This window comes from Benincasa hispida, chromosome 11 (assembly GCF_009727055.1).
Source record: "Benincasa hispida cultivar B227 chromosome 11, ASM972705v1, whole genome shotgun sequence".
Taxonomy (NCBI): Eukaryota; Viridiplantae; Streptophyta; class Magnoliopsida; order Cucurbitales; family Cucurbitaceae; genus Benincasa; species Benincasa hispida.
The window spans coordinates 60,815,403-60,824,114 of NC_052359.1; the positions used below are offsets into that span (position 1 = coordinate 60,815,403).

Here is an 8,712-nt window from a genome sequence, read left to right on the forward strand (position 1 = left end):
CAACTTTTAAAGAAAAACAAACAAGTTTCCAACTCTGGCCGTTTACTTTGAATGTGTTGGTGCCATCTTCTCGCGTTATTTCCACGGCTCCATATGGAAAGATTGTTTTAATGATAAAGGGTCCTGACCACCTGGATTTTAGTTTTCCTAGAAACAAACGCAGATGTGGATTGAACAATAGAACATTTTGGTCAACAATAAGTTCTTTCTTACTGATGCGTTGGTCATGCCAACGCTTTATCTTTTCTTTGTACAGCTTGTTGTTCTCGTACGCGTTCAATCACCACTCCTCGAGCTTATTGAGCTGAAGTTTGCGTTGAGCACCAAGTTCATGTTTAGCTTTTTAACTGCCCAAAACGCCTTGTGCTTTAACTCTAAAGGTAAGTGACAAGCTTTTCCATATACAAGAGAGTATGGAGACATACCTATAGGAGTTTTGTAAGCAGTTCTGTAGGCCCAGAGTGCTTCATCCAGCCTCTAGCCCAAACCTTCCACATTGCATTGACGACTTTCTCCAAGATAGACTTGATTTCTCGATTTGATACTTCTGCTTGACCGTTTGTTTGTGGGTGGTAGGCAGTGGCGATCTTGTACCTGACATTATATTTTGCAAGTAATTTGGAAATGATGTGATTAATGAAGTGCATACCTTCGTCGCTTATCAGGGCTCTTGGTGTTCCATAGCGTGTAAAGATGTTCCTGGTAAGAAACTTAGATACAATAGACGCATCATTCCTAGCACAGGCTACTACTTCTACCCACTTAGATACATAATCTACTACAAGCAGGATGTACTGTTGGCCACAGGATAGGGGAAAAGGTCCCATAAAATCTATGCCCCAAACATCAAACAACTCAACTTCGAGAATATTGTTCAAGGGCGTTGCGTCCCTTGAAGAAATATTCCCGGTGCATTGACAGGGGTCACATTTTCAATCAAACTCCCTCGCATCTTTAAAGAGGGTGGGCCAAAAGTATCCGCTTTGAAGGACCTTCACTGCGGTTCTTTGCCCACTGAAATTCCCTCCGTAAGGAAAGTCATGACACTCAGCTAAGATGCGTTGTGTCTCCTCCTCCGGAACGCATCGACGCATTATGGAGTCAGGGCCTTGTTTATATAGAAACGGTTCATCCCAAAAATAAAACTTGCTGTCATGAATTAACAGCTTCTTTTGCTGAGAGTTGAAGTTCCTAGGGAATTGCTTGGTGGTTAAATAATTGACTATGTCCACATACCAAGGTTCTTTCCTTCAACTCTAAACAGGCTTTCTTCAGGAAATACGTCTTTGATTCCACCTTCTTAGGCTTTCATTTCTTGATTCTCTAGACTGGACAAGTGGTCAGCCACTTGATTTTTTGTTCCCTTTCTATCCTAGATATCAATATCAAACTCCTGTAGTAGCAGCACCCATCTTATCAATCTTGGCTTCGTGTCTTTTTTGCTCATCAGAAATTTTATGGCTGAGTGGTTGGTGTATATGGTGGCTGACGCACCAACTAAGTAAGATTGAAACTTTTCAATGCCAAACACTATAGCCAACATTTCTTTTTCAGTAGTGGTGTAGTGTTCCTGAGGGTCATTTAATGTTTTGGACGCGTAGGAGATGGGATGTATCAAATTACCCTTTTTCTGCCCTAACATTGTTCCTACTGCCACATCACTCGCGTCGCACATGAGAATAAAGCGTTGTGTCCAGTTCGGCGCTATCAGTACTGGAGTTGTCATTAACGCATACTTCAAGGTTTCAAACGCGTCAGTGCAGTCTTCATTAAAGTCATAGGGCCGGTTCGCCTCTAGTAATGTGCTCAGAGGTCGNAACGCATACTTCAAGGTTTCAAACGCGTCAGTGCAGTCTTCATTAAAGTCATAGGGCCGGTTCGCCTCTAGTAATGTGCTCAGAGGTCGCGCAATCTGAGAAAATCCTCTAACGAACCGTCTATAAAAGTCAGCATGCCCTAGAAAACTTCGTAAAGTTTTAACATTTGATGGTGGTGGAAGTTTTTCTATGAGATCTATTTTGGCTTCATCTACTTCCAAGCCAACCTTAGATACTTTGTGACCTAAGACAACTCCTTCAGTCACCATGAAGTGACATTTCTCCCAATTCAGCACCAAGTTTATTTCCTCGCATTGAGCGAGGACGACCTCCAAATTATCTAGGCATGACTGGAATGAGTCTCCAAAGACTGAAAAGTCGTCCATGAAGACTTCAACGGTCTTTTCTAGGAAGTAAGATAAGATAGTCATTATACATCTTTGAAATGTCCCAGGTGCGTTACACAGCCCAAAGGGCATGCGTCTGAATGTAAATGTTTCAAAGGGACAAGCAAACATAGTCTTCTCCTGATCTTCTGGATCAATCAAAATCTGGTTGTAACCAGACTATCCATCGAGAAAGCAATAAGATTCTTTGCCCGCAAGTCTGTCAAGCATTTAATCGATGAAAGGAAGAGAGAAGTGGTCTTTCTTAGTTGCTGCGTTGAGCTTCCTTTAATCCATATAGATCGCCAGCCCGTGACAGTCCTCGAGGGTATGAGTTCATTATTGCTGTTGACTATCACGGTCGTTCCCCCTTCTTGGGAACGCATTGGACTGGACTTACCCAACTACTTTCGGATATAGGATAAATAACTCCCACGTCCAATCATTTTAAAATTTCTTTCTTGACCACTTCTTTCATTATGGGGTTCAGCCTTCTTTGAGGCTCAATTGGCCCCAACTTCCCTTCTTCCAGCCTAATCTTATGCATGCAATAGGATGGACTAATGCCACGGATATCCGCAAGCGTCCAGCCTATTGTACGCTTGTGGTTTTTCAACATCTACAAGAGAGATTGCTCATTAGGCTCTGTAAGGTTTGCGGAAATGATCACAGGTAAAGTGTTGTTGGTTCCAAGGAATGCATATTTCAAGTGTCCAGGTAACTGTTTCAACTCAAGTTCTGGTGGTTCTTCAAGTGAAGGACGCATTGGTTTTGTCCGTCGTTCACTCAGACTTGGCGGCTCTGATTCTTCCAGGCTTTCCTCCAATGCGAGGACCTCACATACATGAGTCTCTTCTTCAGGCAACTCAATACTGTTGAGTTGACAATCTTCACTATCTGGGAACTTTAATGCATTGAGCACATTAAACTTCACCTCTTCATTGTCCACGTGCATAGTTAATTCGCCTTTATGCACGTCAATTAAAACTTTCTCAGTAGCTAAGAAGGGGCGTCCAAGGATAATTGGTACCTCCAGAACGTCTGCTGAGAATATGAAATTGTCAACCTTCACCAGAACGTCTTCAATTTTCCCTTTTGGGTACTTAATTGTTCTGTCAGTGAACTGAAGAGTAACAGAAGTAGGTTGTGCTTCGCCAATCCCCAATTTCTTAAAAATTGAAAGTGGCATGAGATTAATGTTGGCTTCTAGATCGCACAATGCATGACCCACATCCAATCCTCCTATCGAACAAGGAACTGTGAAGCTCCCAGTGTCCTTCTGCTTCTTTAGTAGACTGTTGCTTACTAACGCGTTACACTCCTGCGTTAGCGCTATTACTTCCTTCTCACTGACTCTTCTCTTCTTCGTCAAAATGTCCTTAAAAAATTTGACATATGTTGGCATCTGCTCCAAAGCCTCTATAAGTGGAATATTGATATGCAGCTGCTTCAGGAGCTCAAGAAAGCGCTTGAATTGCTGTTCATCATTCTTCTTCATCAGACGCCTAGGGAATGGTGCGTTCAAAGTCACCTCAAGTTTTCCTGCGTTAGATGTACTAGGTTCTGAATGGCTTGTAGTCTCGGGCGTTCTTTCTTCCTGATCCATTAAACATGTGATGCGTTCTTTCAAAGGACTGTTACTTCTTTGATTCATTCTTCTTTCTTCAAGAGCTCTTCCACTTCGCAACGTCACCGCGTGACATTGCTCCTTTTCATTATTATTCCTAGGTGTTTCAATATTGCTAGGTAGAACTCCAGGCTGCCTGTTTTTCAACTCGCTCGCTATCTACCCTACCTGAATTTCCAGGTTTCTGATAGATGACACCTGGCTTTTCAGCAATGCGTCATTTTGGGCTATGTATTCCTTCAATAGGTTCTCAAGCGGAGATCCTGAGCTCGACGCCTGTCCTCCTTTATTAAAGGGTTGTTGATGTTGCTGATGGTTTGTTGAAATACAGGCGGCAGTCCATTCCTTTGCTGATGGTTCGCCCTTAGGTGGTGCTCTTGATGATTTCCTTCTATCCAAGAAAAATTCGGATGGTTTCTCCATCCAGGATTATATGTATTAGAGAATGGGTTGTTTTTGATAAAACATACTGACTGAGGGTTTTATGGACATTGAGCATAGGAGTGAGGATCTCCACATCCGACACATCTAACCATGGGCTGCCCAAACGCCTCTATCTGATTCACCTTCTGCTGATTTGATGCGTTTCCCAACATTATGTTCTGCAGAAGGCTAGCCATCGTAGCCACTTGAGCAGAAAGTGTGGCAATTGCATTGGAATCGATAGAATTAACACTCAGAGATCTCTTCTTCCTGTCAGCTCTTCCATCATACAAATCATCCACCCATTCCATATTGTGTTTACCAATGCGGTCTAGTATCTCTTTAGCCTAAGTGTAAGATTTGTCCATAAGTCCACCAGCTGCTGCTGCGTGCCATCTGCGATGCTCTATTCAGTCCTCCATAAAACGTCTCCATTTGGATAGTTAGAGGTAGTCCATGGTTCGAGAAATTATTGACCAAGCCCTTAAAACGCTCCCATGCAGCGCTTAAGGTCTCAGCATCTTCTTGTTCAAAGTTCATAATCTCTCGATGCTTCCTCGCGTTGGTGGTAGGTGAGAAGTATTTTTGCATAAATTTTTCTACCAACTTCTCCCAGGTGGTGATTTCACAAGGCTCCAGTGAGCTCACCCATTGTTTTGCCTCATCACGCAAAGAATAGGGAAACAAGGATAGCCTGATCGCCTCTTGGGTGATTCTAGGAATCATAAATGAATTACATGTTTCTAGGAAACGCTTTATATGGGCGTGAGGATCTTCACCATGACCACCTCCAAATTGTCCAACAGACTGGAGCATTTGGAGCATAACAGATAACATCTCGAACCTGATTCCATCCGGCGTTGGGTATATGATTCTTGGAGAGAAATCGTATAGTACAGGGGACACGTACTCCCTTATGGGACGCATGCTGCTATTTGCCATCAGGATTGGATTCTGTACAGCATGAGCTAGTTGCTGATTTGCTTGTTCTTCTGCCATTGCTTGTTACCTGTTCTGTTGTCTGAGAAATTGCTACCTCAACCTCCAACGATGGTTAGATTGGTTTCTATGCCGGAAGGTCCTTTCAATCTCGGGGTCGTATCTGAGTTCAAGAGTTCTCTCCCTGCTCATAAACGTTCACAAGCTTAGGCTTAACTTGTAATACTCCATCGACCGAAGTGTTCCTACAACAGATACAAATGAAATTTCTGGTTAGTTTTGTTTCTGAATCCCCAGCAACGGCGCCAAAAACTTGTTCGTTGCTAACGTGATTCGCTCTAGGAGTGTATTGTATAAACTAAATTGGAAGAATAAGTTCTAAGTGTAAGTAATGCGTTTATGCTTTGATGCGTTTAAGTAAATGTAATGCGTTGGAGTGTCAGATATATGCAACAGAATGCACACAACTCCTTCTAATGACGTTCAAGTTTTCCTAAACTAGACCCAATTATAAATCTAATTTAGGTTCCTAGTAAGTCCAGGGTCGAACTCAGGGATTCAGTTAACCAAACGCAGACCTTGCGTTGTATCTACTGTAGGGGTTTTCCTAAATAAATGTGAGAAATGTATTATTTACACTAAATTGTTGTGCCTGTGCAAGAAATGCAAAAGAGTTGAGTAGTTAGTGATGGATCATCTGAGAATGGAGTTTAATGTAAGTGGACGCGTCGGTCTAAGATGAATGTACACAAACCAGGATGTGATGTGGATGAGATGAAGTGATTTGCTTATCTTTTATTCATGCGTTAGACTTCATTCAACATTTCTCAATGCGAATAACATACAAAACCTATCTCTAGGATGTATGCATCTAACATAGAATGCAATAGACACCAGTAAGTCTATCTCTAGCTGTACTAGGCGTCCTACTTGATGCAGCTTAGTTATTCTTTCGAACAATCTAAGTTAAAGATGCTTTTTATCAATTTGTCAAGTTGGCTTGAGCATTGGAATGAAGTTTGGCATAAAGTATTAATGCGTTCAACATAAGCAAGAAATAAACAATGGCAAGTATGATGGATCAAATATATGAATTTTATAAAGAAACAGAGAGTCTTTACAAAAGCAATATTTAATCAAATGAAATGAAAGCGATAAATGAGATGAAGGAAACTGAGTCAAGCCAAAGAATACAATCTCTTGTATTTTTTTGGCTCAATCTCCTTGTATACAATCATTTGAATAGGAATTGGATGAAGTGTCTTTCTCAAGAGTAGCTTTCTTCGCTCCCTGACCGGTGGTGGTGGTTTTCAACCCTTCTGATCGTCTGAAACCACAGCACGGCTTCTAAGAACTAAAACTATGACTACAATATACAGAGAGTAAGGATCTTGATAATTTTCGAACTTCTAGACTCTGGAGGGGCTTCATCTATTTATAGGTGTTAGTCACGTCTACTTGGTGAATGGGCAACATTAAAGTGCATGCCCTAGTCAGCATTAAAGTCCATGCCCTGATTAGCCGCCTGACTCTCGGAAGCTTTTCAAATGCCGCCTGCTGCGTGGAAGCTTTTCATACGCCACCTACTGTAGATGCCCATACTTGCAAGTGGTGATGTGACACAATCAGCCTGGAGCAATGAATCTTCTCTGCGTTGAACTCCCTTCGATGCATGGCCCATGCGTTAGAGCTTTTCCTGCGGCACTTTTCTAATGCGTTAGCGTTAATCCTTGCATTGAAATCCTGCAATATAATGCGTTAGTGCCGCGATATTTAGTAATAAAACTTCTTTTGCATGAGTTTGCTAATGTTTGAATAAATCCATGTGTTTCTTCTAAAAATGAGGAGAATATATCATTAAAAACCTTAGTTGTTCCAACTTAAGAGCAAAAATAACTTGTATTTCTATAAGTTACCAAATTGCTTGAGGTAACGATTTTCTATCTAGTTTTTGAAGTTTTAATTCTTTGCTAATTGCTTGAGAATTCTATATTCGAATGAATGAAATGCTGAATTTATGTCTTCTTTGAATCTGATTTAATTTCTATATGCATGATTGTGAGGTTGACTGTTCACACATAATTGTGCATGGCTAATCGATTTTTAGTTATGTCATGTTCTTACCTGAATGTCTAGCTAAAATCAATTAAGTAGTGTTAGTTAATTGTGCATTTGATGGCTATTTCTAGGATGCATGAATAGCTAGGTTCGAAGATAAAATTGATTAATTGAATATGACTTTCGTGACAACTAATCGATACGATAGAATCCTTGAAGATAATGCATTTGTTTCTAATTCTATATGGTCACTATCGAACCCAATAGGATTTAGAAAACATGTAGATTAGTTAGGGTATGGCCTTTTCGACCTTAATTGATGCTTAAGACGCTCCCTAGGTTCGATCTTTGCTAGTCGTCCGCCTTTGTAGAGACTAGTTAGATTGCATCAAGCGAGTTGTTGTGAATGCATGAATGAGTTGCATGTTTAAGTTATAGAAGTCGAGGATAGAAATTGTATTGAATAGCTCTAGAAACTAGATAGATCAATCCTAGTTTGCATTTATCCTTTACAATTTAATTTCTTGCATGTTTTCACTTTATCCAAAACCAAAACCCCCGGTTTTGACTACTTTCCACAATTAAGTTTAGCTTAAGAGAAGACTAAATCATGGCTTCTCTGTGGATTGACCCTGTACTTGCTGCTTATGCTACTTGTTAGTATAAGGAGTAGGTTTTGGTGATTTATAATTATTTTTGTTTTGATTTGGAGTCGAATTAATGACAACGATTTTTGAAAGCAAACAACCGTTAAGCTTGCATTAAATTCAATTCGGGGTACTTTAAAGTCATCATAAAGACTTCATCGATATTTTAATTATGTCCATGCTCTTCTGTTCTTTTCATTTGTTCCAATACCAGGTTCATTTTTTCCATCAATTCGACCATTTGTTGCCTCAGGGAGCCTTGGTTCTACATCACAACCTGTTGATTTTCATTGATTGTTTGATTCATCATCTCTTGATGTTTCTCCATCCTCTCTAGCCACTATGTAATATGTTCGGTGTCTATTGATTTGTGTAGTCTTCTATTAATTGTGAGGTCCACTACATGCATTTTTGGTTTTTGCTTTTGAAGTTCCAATTCAATTTCTTGAATTACTTTGTTCTCTTCTTTCAGGAATGGCTCAAACCATGGCATTTTCATTTCTTTTGATGTGACTGAGAGTGGGCAAATTTTTAGCTTGAAAACATAATGAAGAGACAAAAATTGTTAGTAAACATTTTATTACTTAGATTATTGTGCAATGCGTATGGAATTCAATGTTACCTCGAGTGAATCGAAAACCTTCTTCTTCAAGTCCTTCCATTTTGGTTGGCTATCAGTAGTCCAATTTATTATTCTTGGAAGATTCATATTAACTCTCCTTGCAAAGAAGTTTTATCCAATACTGAGGGTAGGTATGACTTCGTATGCCCATGCTAGGATTGGGAATACAAACCCTCCTAATGTTAGTCTTGTA

General features: G+C 40.3%; 1 protein-coding gene and 1 non-coding gene across 2 annotated transcripts; one reads left to right on the plus strand and one right to left on the minus strand.

Moving 5' to 3' along the window:
- Positions 1-2,822: 2,822 nt before the first annotated feature.
- Positions 2,823-4,253, minus strand: LOC120090793. Its single transcript, XM_039048501.1, has 3 exons — positions 3,999-4,253; positions 3,133-3,800; positions 2,823-3,075 (listed from the first exon to the last, which is right to left on the minus strand). Exons 1-3 carry the CDS (start codon positions 4,251-4,253, stop codon positions 2,823-2,825), a joined length of 1,176 nt encoding a protein of 391 aa, XP_038904429.1.
- Positions 4,254-4,704: 451 nt separating this feature from the next.
- On the plus strand, positions 4,705-4,807 carry LOC120092240. Its single transcript, XR_005485951.1, has one exon. It is a non-coding gene; the product is annotated as a small nucleolar RNA R71 (small nucleolar RNA).
- Positions 4,808-8,712: the final 3,905 nt, after the last annotated feature.

Coding starts and splice junctions, on each gene's coding strand:
- LOC120090793 (XM_039048501.1), bottom strand. CDS start 4,253: ATGGAGAAACCATCCGAATTTTTCTTGGATAGAAGGAAATCATCAAGA. Junction 3,801..3,998: donor TCAGAAACCTGGAAATTCAG/GTAGGGTAGATA, acceptor TTAATGGATCAG/GAAGAAAGAACGCCCGAGAC. Junction 3,076..3,132: donor GTGGACAATGAAGAGGTGAA/GTTTAATGTGCT, acceptor TCAACTCAACAG/TATTGAGTTGCCTGAAGAAG.